Source organism: Podarcis melisellensis, assembly GCF_964234715.1.
Source record: "Podarcis melisellensis genome assembly, chromosome: 2".
Classification (NCBI taxonomy): domain Eukaryota; kingdom Metazoa; phylum Chordata; class Lepidosauria; order Squamata; family Lacertidae; genus Podarcis; species Podarcis melisellensis.
The window spans coordinates 2,805,006-2,825,493 of NC_138529.1; the positions used below are offsets into that span (position 1 = coordinate 2,805,006).

At 47.1% G+C, this 20,488-nt stretch overlaps 1 protein-coding gene across 1 annotated transcript in view; it reads right to left on the reverse strand.

Moving 5' to 3' along the window:
- OLFM2 (olfactomedin 2) overlaps positions 1-17,267 on the reverse strand; it is a 186,579-nt gene extending 169,312 nt beyond the window's left edge. The window contains exon 1 of the mRNA XM_081898148.1: positions 16,942-17,267. Coding sequence (XP_081754274.1) covers positions 16,942-16,998 — 57 coding nt within the window. The 5' untranslated portion in view covers positions 16,999-17,267. The remainder of the gene's footprint in view (positions 1-16,941) is intronic.
- Positions 17,268-20,488: the final 3,221 nt, after the last annotated feature.

Below are 20,488 nucleotides of genomic sequence, written 5' to 3' on the forward strand. Positions count from 1 at the left end.
CAGCACCTTGATGCCCACATGCAGGACCTGAGAACAGCAGCACTCTCCCCACTCGGAATGACCAGCAACTGGGATTCAGAGGCAGGCTTCCTCCAGGCAGCAGAGCTGGAGCACAGCAATTGTGGCTGGCAGCCATTGATAGCCTTTTCCTCCATTACAATCGTTATGGAAATTACAGGGGGGGGGCCCACATCTTTAAAGTTGTTAAATGTTACAAATATTATGCCTGAATGTATCCTTTCGACTTGACAGCTCAGGGAAGATACCTAGCTTTATGAATCATATAAAATCAATTCCTCCATTCCATTTTTGCCCTTGGAAAAAGGACTCTTTTCCCTGCCACCTCCCCAAGCTTGAAGACATGTATACACACTTCCTACCCCAGGAAATGGCCAGAGGTGACAATTGTTGGGCTCATTGTTCTCCAAGGGAATAATAATAAGTTTTATTTATATCCCGCCCTCCCCAGCCAAAGCCGGGCTCAGGGCGGCTAACAACATTAAAACAGTACAACATTATAAAACATTATAAAAATGAATTAAAATCAAAATTGATGGCAACCATAAACTAAAGTTTTGTAAAGATTGCCAAAGGAGGGAGTCAGGCTGCGCCCTGACCATAGGCCAGGTGGAACAGCTCTGTCTTGCAGGCCCTGCGGAAAGATGTCAAGTCCTGGAGGGCCCTTGTCTCTTGTGACAGAGCGTTCCACCAGGTTGGAGCCGCAGCCGAAAAGGCCCTGGCTCTAGTTGAGGCCAGCCTAACCTCTCTGTGGCCTGGGACCTTCAAGGTGTTTTTATTTGAAGACCGTAGGTTCCTCTGTGGGGCATACCAGGAGAGGCGGTCCCGTAGGTACGAGGGCCCTAGGCCGTATAGGGCTTTGAAGGTTAAAACCAGCACCTTAAACCTGATCCTGTACTCCACCGGGAGCCAGTGCAGCTGGTATAGCACCGGATGAATGTGATCTCTAAGCGAAGACCCCGTAAGGAGTCTCGCTGCGGCATTCTGCACCCGCTGGAGTTTCTGGGTCAGTCTCAAGGGCAGCCCCACGTAGAGCGAGTTACAATAATCCAGTCCGGAGGTGACCATCGCGTGGATCACAGTGGCTAGGTCAGGGCGAGAGAGGTAAGGAGCCAACTGCTTAGCTTGGCGGAGATGAAAAAATGCCGCCTTTGTTATAGCTGCAATCTGCGCCTCCATGGAGAGGGAGGTATCGAAGATTACACCCAAACTCTTAACGGACGGTGCTGGCACGAATTGCACCCCCGCAAGAGATGGGAGTTGCCCCCTCAGTCCCATGTCGTCCCGTCCCAGCCAGAGGACCTCTGTCTTCGAAGGATTTAACTTCAATCGGCTCCCACGTAACCATCCAGCCACAGCCTCCAAGCATCTGATCAGTGTGTCTGGGGCCGAGTCCGGGTGGCCGTCCATCAACAGATAGAGTTGGGTGTCATCAGCATACTGATGGCAGCCCAGCCCAAAACTCCGGACAAGCTGGGCGAGGGGGCGCATAAAGATGGTAAAAAGCATCGGGGAGAGTATTGCACCCTGGGGCACACCACACACCAAGGAGTTGCAGGATGACAATTCCCCCCCAAGCACCACCCTCTGTCCCCGACCAGAGAGAAACGAGCGCAGCCATTGAAGGACTGTGCCCTGGATCCCCACGTCGGCAAGGCGGTGGGCCAGGAGTTCGTGATCAACCATGTCGAAGGCTGCTGACAGGTCTAGAAGAATCAGCAGCCCCGACCCGCCTCGATCCAGCTGCCTGCGGAGATCATCTGTTAGGGCGACCAGAGCCGTCTCGGTCCCATGACCAGCGCGGAAGCCGGACTGGAATGGATCCAGAGCCGATGTTTCATCCAGAAACCTACCAAGCTCTCTCAATCACCTTACCCAGGAATGGAAGATTCGAAACCGGGCGGTAATTGGATAGATCTAAGGGATCTAATGATGTTTTCTTTAAGAGCGGGCGCACCACTGCCTCCTTCAGTTCCCCTGGGAATGTCCCGGTGCCAAGGGACAGATTGATGATATCCCCCAGGGGGGCCCGCACCTCGTCTGGACACGCTCTAATCAGCCAAGACGGGCACGGGTCGAGAGGACAGGTGGTGGGCTTTCCAGCTCGGAGGAGTCTGTCCACATCGGCTGGGGATATCCAGTCAAAGTGGTCCAATACTGAACCCGAGGACAGTCGAGGGGCCTCCAGTTCCTTTATTGTATCCAAATTGGCAGGGAGGTCATGGCGGAGCAACAAGACCTTCTCCGCAAAAAAGCTCGCAAATGCCTCACAGCTGTGTGTCAAATTGTTATTTAAATTTGGCTGTCCTTCGAGGGACGTTAAAGACCGAATTATACTAAATAATTGCGAAGGTGAGCCTGGGCCCCGCCCCCTAGGCCAGATGGAATTGGCCTGAGGAGGGAGAGGCCTTACACTCCACACTCACGATGCAGCAGCAAATCTCATCACCAGACTTGTCTCAGGCTCCAGACATGCAAAGGAAATTCTATTGTACTTTTGGGTGGTGGGTACTAAAGACATGTTTGCCTATGCTAATCTTATACAGTGATACCTTGAGTAAAGAACTTAATTCGTTCTGGAGGTCCGCTCTTAACCTGAAACTGTTCTTAACCTGAGGTACCACTTTAGCTAATGGGGCTGAGATTTCACCCCTCCCATATCCAAGAATCTGCTGATGTTCTCTGCTGATTCTCCAGAGAGGAGGGGGCGGTTTTCTGCTCTCTACTTATTTCGCTCCAGCCTCACATCAGAGAGGGAGAGACTGAGTGTTAGCGAGAGATCATGTGTATAGATAAGGTTGATGCTAAGAGCAGCTGCAGACACTCAGTGCAGTTCAGCATTTTCGTTTAGACCTCATTTAGCTCTGTATGTGCTGGTCCAGGGGGGAGGTTACCGTGGGGCAAGGTCCAGGACTTGAGTTGAGGGTCGGCAGACAGTCCTCCTCGGGCGAAGCGAGGTCCACAGCGGGAAGCCAGGCAAGGACAGGAACTCTGGGGGAAACAGGACTGGATGCTGGCCGAAACAGCTCATCAACGACGTTGCTCCCGCAACCTGGGACCGGGCTAACTGGCCTTTATCTTCTCTGAGGCCAGGGGCAGTCCCGGCCCCCAGGAGACCTGCCTCTCCTGGCCTTAAGGCGAGCACTCCTCCTGGGAGAAACCAGTTCCCTTCGCCTCTCTGCCCTGAGCCTCTGCAGTTCAGGAGAGGCTGAAGGGTTACTGGGCCCAGGGGGAGACTCACCTGTAGGCACTCAGTCCTCAACCACCTCTGGAGCCAGAGTGGATTCACCTGGTGCCTGCTCCTGAGGATCCAGCACAGGTGCAGGTGCTTCAGAATCAAGGCCCTGCCCCAGTTCAGCCGGCCCTGGAGGCGGGGACTCCTGTGCAGGCTGGGATTCCTCCGGTTCAGCCTCTGAATCGGATTCCTAGGCCATCACACTGTATATAGTTGTAGATAGACTAAAGAAGATATTCTACAGAGCTGCTCTCCGAGTCGTTTATACTCTGCTATACTCTGCTGTGCGACGACTGTCTTCTTGTAGAAGTGAATCCAGTGCTCACAACTCTAAGCTGTGAGTCCACAGCACTTTGACCTGTTCCTGTGCAGAAGGTGGTCTCTGGAAGTGCTACCCAGCTCACCTAGCCCAGTCGGGGCTGAAGTGGATAAGTCCAGTTGGTGGCACTGGCTCAAGGGCGATGCTGACAGGGGCCTCCCGCTGCCGCCCCGCCTCGCGATTTCTGTTCTCATCCTGAAGCAAAGTTCTTAACCTGGGGTATTATTTCTGGGTTAGCGGAGTCTGTAACCTGAAGCGTCGGTAACCCGAGGTACCCCTGTACTTGGGTGTTGCCCTGACATATCTGTCTATGCTAATCTTGTGTAACTGTCCCCTTTTGTGACATGTTAGTGATGTAGCAATGATATATTGATGATGCTGTGTGAACTGTATTCTGGGATACGATGGGAATGTTTTAAAAGTCAACGTCGCCCCATGCTCTGGGTTCACTCTCTGCTGTTGAATAAAGGATCTAAGTCTACTGACTTAGTGTTTTGCTCCAAATTGCTTGGCTGGATTTTCCTTCTTTTACTGACTGCATGGACCCGTGAGAGACTTGTACTCCGACAAGCCGGGCTGTTGAGTAGTCTCTCAACCCGGAATTTTCCTTAGCAGATGGCACCCCATGTGGGGCTAGTGGTTCTCCTGTGTGGTTTGGCAGGAAATTTTGGATTTTCCAGCGTGCACCAGGCAAACTTAGCCCGGGGAAAGTCTCCTGATCTCAGGCCATACTGCATAGGTGGTAACTAGCTGGCCTCAAAGGACCCAGCCAGGGAGCAAAGGCAAGATCCAGATGGCTTGTTTCATTGATCCTGGGATCGCTAGGAAGACATGTGAGTATAGGTTAAAATCCAGTGCACTGGTGGGAGTGGGGTGGCAATTTCCTGGCAACCAAATTCTCTGCCCTCTTCCCTATTGTTCTTTCTTGACATTCACTTGGCCATTCTCTCAGTGAGAGAGCCTGTGGACCACCACTCAACTCAACAGGGGAGTTTTGAGCTCAATACCTTCTCTTAATCTCCAGCCAACCACCCCAAAGAGAGCCTGCATTAAGACGCAGAGGACGGCGTCAAAACCCACCTCTACGCACACAGTGCTGTCTCTTTGAAAGCAAGGGGCTGGAAGGTCTGTTCTTTCTGTCCTCACCCCAGCCACACCAGTTGAGTCATGTAACACGTGTGTCATGCGTGAACTTGCTTCTGAAAGCAAGGGGGGTGTTCTGATGCAAAATTTCTATCCAGGGAGCACCTGACCTGGCACCACACTTCATGGGTGTCCAGTAGAGTCCCTTTTCTTAAGTTTGTAGTGCTAGGTAGGAGGTTGCCAGGAGGGATAGCCTAGCAGGAGCTAGGGGGACACGGCAGAGTGGAAAGGAAGCACCCATGGAATATGGAATAAGGGTGAGGGCCAAAGGTCTGGGAAGGAAACTAGATAGCTCAGGACTCGGGGTCAAACCTGTGAAAGGTCAGTCCATGAAAAAGTGTCAGATGAGTGGTTGGGACTTGTGGACAGTTTTCAGAATCCTTGTAATTTGCTTTTCCTCTAAGTTTTCATTATCCTGGGCAGCTGCCCAAAGCAGGTGTTGAAAAGCAAGGGAGGAGCATGTGTCCCCTCAGCTGCACTCAAGGTAGATTCTTTGAAGGCAGGGAGCCAGGGGTCCTTTCCCTTTAGTTCTCTTGAAAAAAAAGAAATTAAAAAACAACAACGCATATATAAAAGTGTACCCAGGCAACTAGGCGTTGTGAGTCCTGCCAGTTTGATTAACTGGTGGTGTTTGAAGAGGCAAGGATGCTCCTAAAACCACTTCATGTAGGACCTCCTACTAACTTCATTTATTGAAACAAACAAGAAGCGAGCCAACTCCTTATGATAACCAACTAAGGATGGAAATATCTATGTTTACATGTTACATGGTGTCTGTTATGTGTGTTGTCTGTTATGTGTATGTGAGTCTGTTCTTTCTGTACCTTGTATCTTTGTCATTTTGTTTTCCTTGTGTAACTTCAGTAAGCTTAAAAAAGCCAGAAAGAAAACCAAATAAATAATTATAATAATCCAGCTTGACCAGCAACTGGGATTCAGAGGCAGGCTGCCTCCTGGCAACAGAGGCAGAAAACAGCCATTGTGACTGGCAGCCATTGACAGCCTTCTTTTCCTCCAGTACAATAATTTGTCTAATCATCTTCTAAAGCCACTACTTCTAGTGGGAGCCAATTTCAGAGTTTCACCATGTGCTGTGTGCACTTGTGGTGTGATGAAGTTGGTGTGAACCTAGTGCATGACCTACCTGTGGAATATGGAGGCCATCCCAGAGAATAATGCATCCTTTAGCAAGATGGTGCTCTCCACATGCCTTAGTCTCAGCTACATTCAGCTGGGCTAGCTATTGCTCATGGGATCTGTAGTCCAAAACATCTGGAAGTCACTAGGCTAGTGAAGGCTGGAATAAGGGAACAAAACCCTCTCTTGCCCCAAGCATTTCTCCATTACTAAATTTCATCATTCAAACTGCTGAGCAAATGGAAGCCCAAGGCAGAAGCAGAAACCTCTCCTTCAGTAGCCTCTCTTATCCAAGGGCAGGAGGAAGAACCCTTGGCCAAAATCTCATGGACTGCTTCCAAACAGCCACAGCAAGAGCAGCAAAGCTCTTGGCAGCCTCCTGAATATTCAGTAGGCATTCAGTAGGCGAAGCCAATGTGAAGAAAGGACTTGCAGCCCCCAGTGAATATTCAAGAAGCCAAGCTGTGTAATTAAAAAAACGCTGGGCAAACTGAATAAAAGAAACTAAGTGTACCACCCACCTTCAGTTGGCTTCCAAGAACAGAAGCACAGTTAAAACCAAGTTATGCAAGGGGGCGGGGGGACTTCAAAGTCTTTTCCTTGCTGGACAGCCAGGTTAAGTAAGGGATGCATCAAAGAAGATAATAAACCAGCATGGATACACCCACAGTCTGTAGCACATGCAGCAAACCTGCATATTTTTATGGGCTTAATGATTATTAACTGATCCCAATCCATCAACTAAAACTTTGCTCAATTGATCATTGGCGTCTGCTCTTACTCAGAGATGGCCAATTTTAAGTGGCAAGGTTCCATCACACAACAACAAAACAGAAGGCTCACCGCTGGAAGAATGCTCAACAGGAATCCACATTTACGTCTGGGCAAATTTATGTTTGCACAGTTAAAACTCCCATAGAATGTAGTGTTGGCCTCCAACTGCTTTAAAAGTGGATTAGACAAATTCATGGAGGATAAGGGTATCCATGGCTGCTAGCCACAATGGCTGTCTACTACCTTCACTGTCAGAGGTGCTATGCCTTGGAATCCCAGTTGCTGGGAATCACAGGTGGAGAGAGTGTTGTCCTCAAGTCCTGCTTGAGAGCGTCACATGAACATCTGGCTGGCCACTGTCACTGTGAGAACAGGATGCTGAAAGGAATTGAGACCCTTCAGAAGTTGTTGGACTCCGGATCCCACCAGCCTCAGTCCATATAGGCAATGGTCAGGGGTGATCAAAGCTTTAGTTCAGCAACAACAGGAGGGTCACAATTCCTTTCAGCATCCTGTTCTCACAGTCACAGTTTTCCTCTTGCTTGCATGGGTGAAAGCGAGGTGTTCTGGGGATGGGGAGCTCATCACCTACAAGGTTAACTTAGTAAGAGATCACTTGACTGTATTACATATAGAGGAGAAAGTAAGAGGCTGCAGCAGCAAGAGGGAACCCAAAACTAAGGGATGGATATGATGAGATTTCCACCCTCCCCATGTGTTTTGCTACTGTAGCCTCTTAAATCTGTCCCCATTCAATGGAGACTGAGAGCTGAAGTGGTGGGTTTTTTTTCAGTCTTCTGAACAGCAGGAGGTGGGGATTATCTTTCTGATTTAATCGGTGGTGCTTTTGAGAGAGCTCTCCATCTCTACTACAAATGCTTGTGGCTATTTCACACATCAGAGATGAGCCTGGTTTTTACTACCAGATGCATGCTCAATACTGAGCTGTGGCCAATGACACACATTTGGTGATTGTACCTATGTAATGCACACATCAGCATGCACACATCTGATAATACAGCCTCTTCCTTTTTATTTACACACTGAAGGATATACATTGAAAGCAGCATAGGTTGTACACCTTGAAGATCCAGACACTTCCCCAAACAGCTTCTTTACGTCAATTCAAGGGAACGATTTAAGAATAGCCAAACAACTTCACCCCACCCTGCAACATACAAAAAGATGAAATCTTCTCCCAAAGCCCCACTCCAAACCTCATCTCCTGGCCATTATTTTAATCAGAGAAAACCTGTACAATGCCTTTCCAAAAAAACAAAAACCAGGCTTGGGAAATACAATTCAGAACTCTAATGATTTCTCTCAAAAAGAAGAAGAAAACACAATGGATTGAATGGATTGAATAGAGACTCTGGCATTGTGAGTCACTCTATCAGTCTCTATAGCGTTTTTGCTATTTAACCCACTATTGTCTCAAAAGTATTTGATGTGCTAATTAGAGGAAACACAGGAACCAAAGCAATGCTGCTTTCAGTGAACTATATACAATGTGAATTGAGCCATGCTATCCCAAACCCATTCACTTACAATACCTATTTATTATTTTGGCTGGATTTTGGCTGTCAGAATAAAACAAAATGCAAAAGCAGGATTTTAATGTTCATTTTGAAAATGCTAATTCTCTCTGTGTGTTTTCTCATCCTCAGTCTTTGTAACATGATAGGTTAGAAATCTGAATGCACAAGTTGTGTTTCCTTGAGGCAGACTTTGGGTTCAGTTAGTTGACTTTGTATCACCATTTTCAGTGATCAGAAGAGTGACCTTTGCTTCCTAATCCCTTGTGCAGAAAGGGAGAACTCAACCACAGCACAGCACAGCACAGCACAAAGCAGCCACTTAAAAAAAAAAACCAACCTTTTCTTAAATAAGAATTACGAAAGGTACAGACCCTACAATGAATCACTTTTCTAAGGTCATTAGAGACAGATCACATGAATGTATTTAGTCACATTAGGATTGTGCTTCTATATTACCAACAAGTACACCAGACATCAGATTTTCTGTTAAGCATTAAAAGCTTCTTTAGGGAAGACTACTGTATTTTAATACTTTGTTAATACTTTGTTGGAAGCCACCCAGAGTGGCTGGGGAAACCCAGCCAGATGGGCGGGGTATAAATAATAAATTATTATTATTATTATTATTCCTAATGGAAATGTTTTGATTAGGAAAGAAGTTTATTATAGGGGAGAAACCTCTGTAGTTTTCACATGAGATTAACACATGTGTGTGTTTTGCTGCATTCTGCTGCCGCTGGGACCTCACAGCTTTGGGTGAGATCTTGCGGAGCTCTTGCGAGCTAGCTCAGAGCTTGAGCAACTGTAGCTCTGTGAGGAATGAGCGTTTCTCCTTGGGGGGCAGAAATCACCACAAAGGGAGAGGGCTGTTTGCTCTTCCTAGAGAAGAACAGATACATATGAAACTTTGCTCCCACTCTCTCAGCTACCTTCTGGGCTCATCTTTCATTTTGTACCTGGCTTTCAGGGGGAAAGGCAAAATCAGCACGGGAGGTGAGGGTGTTTCTATCTTTCTCTAAAACCTGGAGAAATTGAGGCGCATATCCCACCCATTTTCTGTGATCTGTAAAGGAGATCCCAGCCCTTCCTGTAGCAGCCTGTTCCACTGCTTAACATCTCCTTGCTGTTGAGAATGTTTCTCCTAAAGTTCCACCCCCTGGAAGGAGCAACAGAGAACAAGCCTGGCTGGGAGTTGCAGGGAAGCAATCTCAATTGAAAGTCCAGTTCAGATTTGTGGATAATAATTATTTATACCCCACCCATCTGCCTGGGTTTCCCAACTACTCTGGTCGGCTTCCAGCAGAATATTAGAATACAACGATTCATCAAATGGATCCCTGATTAAAAAGCAGGACTTCTTCTATAGCATGGCTTCCAGTAAGGCAAGAGATTGCACCTTCTTAGGTTATAAATGCCATTACAACTTCTTAGAAAAGGATTGCCCTCTTGCATGTGATGTTTACCAGATGTACATTGTCAGTGCTCTAATAAGGGACTGAGTGACTTCAGTTTTTCTACCGACTATCTGCTGGCTGTACTGCACTCCTTGCCCTGAGGGTAGGAGAGAAGAAAGAAGCTGGAGGAACTCATGCCTTCCAGCTCCCATTGTGGGCCCTCCCTCCCCACAAGTGTTACTGCAGGGCCATCTGAAGGACCATCTTGCCCTGAGGGGAGTAGCAGCAACTTTTTCTAAACAAAGAAGTTATCTTTTCCATTGTAGTGTACCTTTTTTTGTACATTGTAAACACAAGCATATGAGAAGAAGGACAGCAGAGAAGGTGCATCTGACTTCAGAAGTGGGTTCACAGATGTATGCTTCTCACTTGAGAACTGAGACTTGCGTATGTGAGTGGGCCATCATGGATAAAATGTCACTGACAAAACCATCTTTCATGCCACACAAGCACAACCCTCCTTAGTTCATATCAGCAGCCAACAGTCAAGTGTAAGGAAATCAAGAGATGTTCATGCCGGTGTGAACCAAGCTCAAGTATTAAATTTCACTGAGCTCAAACCAGAAACCTTGGAAACCAGGCGAGGTTCTCTTCAGCCAAGACTCTGGTGACTATGAACAAAACACACTCCATCTTCTGTTTCTGCCTTCAGATCCCCACCACTAAGGTTAGCTCTCCAGTTGTCCTCCTATACCTGGTCACATATCCTCATTTTGTCATGTATTGCTTTACTTCACTTCTTCTTCTTTCCTTCCACACTGTGGTTTAACACTGGACCTCTTAGTAACCCATCCACACAGCTGGGAGAGCTGTGGATGTTGTTGGACTCCAACTCTCATCAGCCTCAGCCAACATGGCCAATAGCCAGAGGTGATGGTGCTTGTCATCTGACAACATCTAAAAGGGCCACTGGTTGCTTACTCACTCCTGCCTGACAATATTTTGTAGCAGCCTGCCTCTTTTGCCATGACAGCTGGACCTTGATTCTTCAGAGGCCTCAACACCATGCAACTTGACAACGAAATAAGATAATATGCATTTTACCCCAGCTGTGGGCACTACAGAACCTCATTTGGCAAGCTATAAATCTAAATCTAAATAACACACCAACAATCCTACCACCAATCCCAATCCCAGGTCTACGTCTACAGAAGACCCCCACATTTTCTCCACCATCCAAAATACAGCCAAGAAGACAGAAAAGAGATGGGGCTTAACTCCCTCCACTTCACACCATCAACACAACTGGCCTCCATTATTAAAAACAAAACCTCTTTAAGTAAAAGTTAGGAACACATGCATATGTCTGACCTTTCTAAACACTGCAGGCTCTTTTACCTTGGGCAAAATCTATCTGACACCTGCTGTTTGCAGCTGCACTGAATAGAGTAGGTTCATTCTTCTGAGAAACCAAAGCACACAGGTCTGGTTGGAGGGTGTGAGGCTTAGCAGGCTAGGATTCAAAACCAAAAGGCTTGTCAGCACCTCAGCCGGCAGTTTTGTCTTCCATGGAGACCCACGTTGTGGATCCCTTCCAGCTCTACAATTCTATGATTCTATTATTTAAGTGGTATTGCATCAGGATCACCAATATGGCACCCATAGGTGCAATGGTGCCCTTTAGAGTTTCCCCAGTGCCTCTGAGTTCACCCCTCCCCATTCAAGCTTCCTGCCCCCTTGATCTTGAGGTGGTGCAAGTGGTTAAGTTACTCTCCCTTGAAAAGTGTGTATAGCCACAGGAGGCAGTTGAAAGAGTGGTGCTCCTTCCCGCCTCCTCTTTCAACCAGATGACTTTTATCCAGATGCCTTGGGAAATGAATGTGTGCATGCACACATTTCCCCTCTCGTTCTCTTAGTGGTGGGTGGTGGGCAGAGAAGTGACCTGAGGGTCCCATGGCACTTGTTCAAAAATCCAAAAGTGACCACAAGACTAAAAAGGTTGACAACCCCTAATATACATGCTGCACAAACTATCAAGCTTTTAGTTGTATTCGCTCTTGATATTTGCTGTTCTGTTAAATCCCTTACCATGCCTGCCGCTTACATCAGAAATTCATTACAGAGTGAAGAGGGGCCAGGTGATAGTCTATGACCACATTTTAATCATGGCTTAATTCAGTGACTGCTGTTTTTTTAGGGGGGCACTGGTATGGGAGTTTAAACACTGTAGTTTTTGCCTAATTTTGTAATGTTGGGAGAAAAGCAAGAGATGACAAATTTGTTAATACACTGGAGTACATTGCAACTAGGAATCTGTTTATCAGTGGGCAGGGAACAGGGATGTTGCCCACAAATTTGACTTTGCTACTTTGTACATGTAGCACACATGGGTAGAATTATAGTTTCGATTCTATTTTCAATTTCAAAACAAGATACACACACACACAAATCCACCCACCTATTCAAATCCTGTCAATTTTAAAATAAATTTAGTCTGCCATCCTTTCAATACTGTCCAGGGACATAGGAAGGGGGGTGCAGTCCGCCCTGGGTGTAATCCCTGAAGGAGTGACAAAATGGCACACTATAGGTAAAGGTAAAGGTACCCCTGCCCGTACGGGCCAGTCTTGACAGACTCTGGGGTTGTGCGCCCATCTCACTTAAGAGGCCAGGGGCCAGCGCTGTCCGGAGACACTTCCGGGTCACATGGCCAGTGTGACATCGCTGCTCTGGCGAGCCAGAGCTGCACACGGAAACACCGTTTACCTTCCCGCTGGTAAGCAGTCCCTATTTATCTACTTGCACCCGGAGGTGCTTTCGAACTGCTAGGTTGGCAGGCGCTGGGACCGAGCAGCGGGAGCGCACCCCGCAGCAGGGATTCGAACCGCCGACCTTTCGATCAGCAAGTCCTAGGCGCTGAGGCTTTAACCCACAGCGCCACCTGTGGCACACTATGGGGGGCATCAAATACCATGGGGCCTGACCTGTAGTGCTCCTGAGCCACGTGTCTCTCCTGGGAGTGACACGGTGGCTCGGGGCCCCACGCTGCCCGAAATGGCAACGTGAGGCTTGCGCCCACCTGGTGGACTCTGTGGGTGGCTTGCCCCACTCCTGTCACTCCGGGTGCTGGAACAGCTAGCTACGCCCCAGTACTGTTCATGGCATAATTGAGCCCCTAAAACTTTTCTGCATGGAATTTGGCTCACAAAATCACACTACACCACAGATTCTAAAATTGTGATGCATTGGCTTTCTTTCAGCAGTTAGCATAAGAATAAAACCAAAGGGTTAAAAATAACTCAATGGTGTGTTTGCTTTAGGAAATGAAAACATTGAAATTTTGCGAGGTTTCATTGCTCATAAACATAACCACTTAAGTTTGCAGATTTTGCAATGGCCACCAGAATTTTGAGATCAGAATTCAAAAGTGAGAAAAACCCAATATTCAACCTGCATTCCTGTTGGTGTTTTAAATGGCAGTGTTCTCTTGATCCTCATATCTGCTATAATATGGTTCATTTCTCTCTCACTCACTCATCTACCCATACAACACATTCCTGCTATAAGAACAAGTTTATTTTAAGAGCAAGTTTCTAGAACTCATTACTTACTCTCTCTCTCTCTCTCTGTGTGTGTTTTTAAAAAGTCTGCCAACACAGCCCTCCTCCCTGAAGAAGGTGGATAGGACAATTACGCTCTTTCTCTTATCAAGGATGCCACTTTCTCTTATCAGGGATGAGGAAGCTGTGGTCCTCCACAGGCTGCTGGACAACTGCCACCATTCCTGACCATTGGTCATGTTGGCTGGGACTGATAGGAGCCACAGCCCACTGGCATCTAAGGGGCCAAAGGTTCCATGGCTTAAGTTGGCACAAAGACAATGGACTCCTTCACCTGCTCTCACCCAGGGTTAACAGCAGAAAGGGCTCTGCCAAAGTCATTTCCTTTTGTACGACAGCTGCTCACTCCCATGCACAAGAAACAGAGAAATGGATATAGGTTGTGAGGATGTGAGGTAGAGTTTCAATGGTGGGTGGGAAGGGGTTAAAGAGCCATTTGACTACATCTCATTTCATATGGAAGTGAGTCAATGGGTAGAGCCAATGTGCTCAGCTCTTTGGCATCTGCTCAGTGGAACATATGGCTTCTGTTTACATTTCTTTTATGAGTATTTTGATAGCAGTCTTCTATTTGTATCACTATGTACATATGGTCTTACTAAGTAATATATGGTCTCTGCTTATAAAGTCAGTGCTAACCAGGTCCCTATTTAACACCAAGAGACTGCAATGAAATAATGCAGGGATGAAGAACCTGTGGTCCTCTGGATGTTCCTGGATCCCAATTCCCATCATCCCCAGCCAACATGGCAAGTGGTCAAGGATGATGTGATTTGTAGTCCAACAACATTTGGAGGGCCCCAGGTTCTCTATCCCTGAAGTAAAGGACACAGAAGGGCAAACCAGGACTCATAAAAGTAGTTGACCAGCTATTTGATCCCACCTTTCAGATTTGGAGCTAGAGATGGACTGGTTTTAGTGAATGAAACAAGAGAAAATAGATTCCCTGATGAACCCTTTTCCAAGACTTTGTCTAGTCACGCTTAAAGCATCTTGTAGATCTCATGCTGATCATGTATTCATAGCCATACTCAACAACGCTCTAGGTTTGTTTAATCTTTTCCCCCATTTGAGCCAGGGTTAGTCAGGGCTGCCTCAAAATCAATTTCTAATAGCTCTGCTCCACTTTGGACTATGAAGAAGTCTTGGAATGCTTCTGAGCATCTGTAGCGCTAATGGAAGACCCACAAACAGCCTTCTTATATCTAGGGCTGCATGGTGAGCTTTTGGGGGGGAGGATTTTTCTTTTGCTTTTTTGGGGGGGTGATCAGTCAGGACACAGGTGATTGGTCAGGACACAGTGATCAACCAGGAGACCCTGTGATCGACCTGTAGATCACAAGTGACTGGTTCGACATGCCTGTCAACATCTACTTTAGATCAGTCACCCTTAAAATGAGTGTGAATGCCCGCCTTCTAGCACTTTGTGTGGGACCCTGTTGTGGGAGCATGAGCAATATGATAACATTTTTCTTGGAGCAGTGCTTGTTTTGCTCAATCTTTCTACCTTCCTGGATCACCATATTTGCCAAGGAAACTCAAGCACACCTGACTAAAAACCCTTGAGAACACTGACACATTGCAAAAGGGGGCAGTATGTTTTGAAGTACATCCAGTTCATTGGTGTCACTGGACAGGCTTTTTGGGCCCTCCCTGTTGGCCACATGAACTGAAAGCATGGCCTTGAAGAAGGGTGGGCAGACTTTAGGCATGCAGGATTGACTTTCTTGGTGGTTTTTTTTTTTACTAGAACCCCATCAACAGGACTACTGATCAGGAGGGATCAGATCTACATATAGGGTGGAATTCAACTATCCAATGACATACATAGGACAAGGTTCACTCTTGCAACAGGACTTTCCACCTCCTCCAGTGTGCCTCCCACACTTCTTACATCTGCTCTGGAGGGTTGCAGGAAGCTGTAGCACAGGTTTAGTGGACATGCAGGGGCGAGGAGCCCCACTGCATGAACGGACCTTGTTCTGTGCACACATACCACATTTAGCCCTACACTGAATTCCACCCATAGACTTTAGGATCACATCACCACCTCTGAACACATGCTCAGAGCAGGAATGGATTTTCAGTGTCATAACAGGGCTCATAGTCTTTTCCAGTGGCGTGCAGTGAAATTTCCCATAGGGGGAATTAGTTAGGGCCAGAAGCGCCAGCTTGCGAGGGTGGTGGGTCTGACATCACATGCGAGACATCACATTGTCCTGATGTCACATTGCAGTGTCCTGACATCACATGTGCGAGAATCGTGCCTCCCTCCCTAAGCTGGACAGAAGCTTCCCAGGCTTTGGGATGGAGGCACTAAAGCTGGCCAGGCTTTGGGAAGATGGTGGGTGTGCTCTTTGGCCCCATCAGAGTATTGAGCCTCCCTCCCTAAGCCAGGCAGAAGCGTTTAATTTACTGGGAACATTTATGGGACTAGCCTAGTCCACTGACTGCACACCACTGGCCCTTTCCCATAAAAAATCAATTTCTGGTTTCTCCCTCTGCTTCCTTCCCTTCAGCAGCCTAATGTTGCAGGCAATTCCTGATTCTCAAATTGAGGAACCCATCACAATTCATTTCTAAAGAATGCCAGGATGCCCTGGTTCACTGATCCTTCATGGTGGCTGGTGCCCATTGAGACTGGTGGGGCAGAAGGCAGAGAAAACAAAAGTGGGCTCAGCCAGAGCCAATCATAGGCAGAGTCAACTGATTCTTCTTTTGTCCCCATCTTGGTTATATTTAGAGCCATGCCTTGCCTGGTTGTAAGTAGATAGGCAGTGCTTCATCCACCCGAATGGACTGGCATCCCTTGGGAGCACACATATGTTCATCACAGCAGGACTGTCCCATTCAAAGAACCAACTTACACAAACGTTGACAGAAACAAATCAACTTTCTCAGCCATTGTGAATCAGTGTGTGGAACCACAGCTGCAAAATCTTCAACATGTGTCCTTCCAAATAACTCACTCTCAGCATCCTGATTCCAACCACTTTCAGGAGTGTCTCCCCCTTTTGGGGCAAGACTTGGGAAGAAACTTGTCCATGTTGTTGGCGTTAATGTGTTGGAGACCAGTAAAGAGTTCAAGGCCACCTAAATCAACATCAAATTATTATCCAAATTGATGTTGGGAGGGGGGAGAAGAGGAGGAAATCCGATAGACTGATTTGCATATAATGGTGTGTTTCAAGAAATAAGAGGGTCGCTTTTAGAACAAAACCACACTGACCCTAGAGCAGAACTTTGAGAGCCAGATCGAAAATAAAATAAATATACATAGACAAACTCACAGCATGGATGGCAAGAGGACAGAAGCAGGAAAGTGTCTCATAGCATGGAGAGATGGAAAGGTGGGTGTGGACTCAGGAACGGAGGCGGCGGGGAAAACTAAAATGGACAGCGTTGCGCACTAGTCTTGGGGCTTAAAATGCGAATAAATTAACTGGGTGTGGGATTTTTTTTCTGCGAAGATCCGGTCAAATCACACACACACACACACACACACACACACACGAGCAAGACTCCGCCCCTTGACCCGTGTTTGGCACTCTTTCCGACTAAGGAGCAGGGGGTGACTTCAGCATCACCACCCTGACCCTCGCTGGGAGAGAAAGCGCCAACTCTGCTGCCTCAACTCGCGTCCCTCCCTCCACCAACCCCTTCTGGCCAGAGCAGCAGGCTCCGTTTGCGCCCTGCACCGAGGCGCGAGAGCAGAGCGCGCGCACCCACACGCGCACCCTTGGGCGCCACGACGGACATTTACCTGAGCCGCCCTGGAGACAGCGATCGACAGCAAGAGCAGGTCTGCGAGGAAGCGCATCGTGCAGGCGCCCAGCCCAGCCCAGCTTCGCCTCGGGCGGGTGCCAGCCAGCCGACTCCCCCCGCTCGGCTCGCTCACTCAGCGGCTCGTCCGCATCCCCGCGCCAAAAAGGTAGCGGGGCCGCTGTCGCCAGACTCCAGCGCGCCCCAGGCGGGCGGATAGACGGGTGGACCGACGGCGCCCGCTGGCGCCCCCTTCTTCTCCCCCGGGCAGGGCGAAGGCGAGGGAAAGGCGGTGGCCGCCCGCCGCGGCGGCTGCTGTTGCTGCAGGGGACGGGGGGGGGGGCGAGATCCGGCCAAAGGCAGGCAGGCAGGCTCCGCCTAGCGCTGGGCCAGCCAGGCAGCGCGCCCCGTGCGCTCCCACGGCCCCAGCGCCACCTCTCCGAACCGGCGAGGGGAAGGAGGCGAGGACGGCGGGGTCCCAGCTTGAAGAGGGGGAGAAAGGGGGGGTCTCCGAGCCGATATCTCATTGGTCCTCTCAAGCCGACCGCCTGCCAATACCGAGCGCTTAGGGGGGCGCGGGGGAGCCCCTTCCCCAGGCTAGGGTAGGGAGACACTATGCTCGATATCGCGACGGGATTCTCTGCTTAAGGGTGTTGGCGGGGAATATTCAACTCCCAGGGCGGATCCCTTACCCCAATGGCCCCCTCTTTCCCATCTTTTAAAACATCTCTGACTCGAGAACGAATCTAACATAATGGCCACTTGTTTTTGTGGTTTTTTTAAACTAGATCAGTAGAGTGGGTCAGAACTGCAAATGGCCTGTTTCATTTTAATACATGTCTCGCTTAACCAGCCTTATTGGACTCACGAAGCCAGGTGAACACAGAAGAAAACAGCGAGCAGACTCTGTCCTGCTGCCACGCTTCAGCCACGCCGCGCAGGAAACACGCTCTTCCGGGCAACTGATCCGTATTAGGCTGAAATATACATTCCGGGTGCTTCCTGGAAGGGCGATTATTTTCCTCCCACTTGACCAGTTTCTCCAAAAATGTATGGGAGAAGTGGAAATTCTAACTGGTGCTGGCAATTTGGGGCACATTTGAAGGATCTCATGCCTAGCTCTGGATTGGTTTTTCTGAATTCTATTATGTATGATATCAAGGATAGTAGTTACATGATAGAATTCCTGAGTTTAGGAATTAGTAAAATTACAGCACAAGCCGATAGCTGTCAACTCAAAAGTAAACCAAACTGAATCCAGCAGAAATACTCCCAAGGAAGTAGGTATAGGATTTTATTCTTAATTATCTCCTAGGTAAACCAGTGTAATCTCTTCTGGTTGTCCTGGACTATAGCCCTGGTTTAGGATTGGGGAGGGGGCGGGGGTACCTAGGGTCTCAGCTTTAATAGTATGAAGGAATCCAAATCCCTGAATTTTCAAAGCTGAGTGGCTTGTTATTTATTGGTTATGGGTGAATTTTATTTATAGCTCACTGTTTTGTCAACAGTCAGCACTGACCTAACAAAAGAGATATGGAAGGCCCAGGCATTCCCTGGTCCATAAACCCAGAGCCTGTTTTTACTGGATTGCTGTCCCTGAAATCCTGTTTTTGTATTTTTTTAATGCTACTGCTTTATTGCTTTTATAGCTGTGTTTTTGTTTTAATGACATCGATTTTTATGTTGCACTGCTTAAAAGTTTGTTTAGATAATAAGCGGTTAACAAATGCTTTTAAAAAAGAATTAAAAAATAAAATACAAATCACAGCAAACCAAAGAAAGAGGGTTTGGTCTCGCTCTCTTTCTCTCTCCATCTGCAGCAGAGTTGGCTGGGGGTTGGTGATGGGGGGGGGGGCGGGCGCAGAGGCAAGTCAGTCTAGGCAGGAGAGTGGGGAAAGGCTCACAATCTCACCCTTCCCTGCTGCTAAACCTCAGAATGGCAGGTTGCTAATGAGAATCCAAAAGGAGAGGAACCAAGTGGTGGCTGGGAATGGGCTTGTTCTGCTCTCTAAGTTGCAGAATGGTTAGCCACATAAAAAGGGAAGCCACAGGGATGCTGGGAGAGGGTTGTCAGGTTGGGGAGATAATTCAGAGTGCATTCAAGTGGGAAGAGAAATGCAGGAGAGTCCTGCACTCCTATTTTCAGTGGCCATACATTAAGCAACATAGAAATTAAATAATCAAAAATAATCAAATCAAAGGAGAGAGGGCTTCCTCTGTTTGCATTATCTGCCACACTCCTGATGACTCCACTCTGAAATGAAGTCACAGGTTTTGTTTTTTTTTATAAATATTTATTCAAGATTTTCTTAATACAATAAAGAAAAAACAAACAAAATAACATATACTTTAACAATAATCATGCTTTCTTCACTTCTTTGGACTTCCTCACATCTCTCGTTCCTGCGTTCCAAATTTTCAAACTTTACCCAGCAATTTATCACCTTATTTCAATTCTTATCTTATAATTTTCCAATATTGTATCCCTAATTTTGGATAATTTAACCCAAACCTTAAAAACTTAATTTTAACATAATATTTATCCAAAAATTATCTTTTCTCATATTTACATTTATCTTCATCTTCCTTTTAACTAGCTTGTTGGTGCCCTGTTGTTAATAATCTTACATCTCTCTTAACATTCATACAATTTACAATATTTTTGTAAATAGTCCTTAAATTTCTTCCAGTCCTCCTCCACAGCCTCTTCTCCCAGATCTCGGATTCTGCCAGTCATTTCTGCTAACTCCATGTAGTCTATCAGTTGCATCTGCCATTCTTCCAGCGTGGGCAAATCTTGGGTTTTCCAGTACTTATGAAGTCACAGTCTGAATGCTATTGTTAGCTTCTGGAAATGTGTCTGTGCTGGTGGAAGCAAACAAACCAATATGGCTCCAGCTTCCCAATTAGTTAAAAGTCCAGCTCTTAAGTGACTCCCTATTGCATAAATTAGTACATCTGTAAATATGCAAAATGTATTCTGAAAGCACAGATATGTTCCTGCTTGCCACAATACGCCCCCTCCCCCATGCATGTTTGGATCAGTGGCCAGAAAAGAGAGCGAGGGAACCAACTGTTTTATAATTAGCAAAAGCTTCTCTACTTAGCAGACAAGGTCAGTTTTAAAACCTGTGTGCACATGCATGTGTGATGTCCCATTTTCATACTTCAGTTCCTGGTTGCTACATCACATTTGCTAGTCTAAACATCTTTTGGAACCCTGACAACCCAACATTCTTCCCCACATGTTTTTACCTATTGTCTTTTGGTAGTGCTTGTACTACATATTTCGTATCACAAGAGAAAATGCATAATAGGAGGGTGTAAGAGATGAAGTGCCCTAAAGACCTGTATTGGAAGGGGACCCAAGCAATTTAACTTGTTCATAAGTGAATTGAAGTTGTGAATAGTGAGGTGACCATATTTGTTGATCATAACAAACAGGGTCATAAAAAGGGGGAAGATGAAAGAAAGAAAGAAAGAAAGAAAGAAAGAAAGAAAGAAAGAAAGAAAGAAAGAAAGAAAGAAAGAAAGACACTAAAATAATT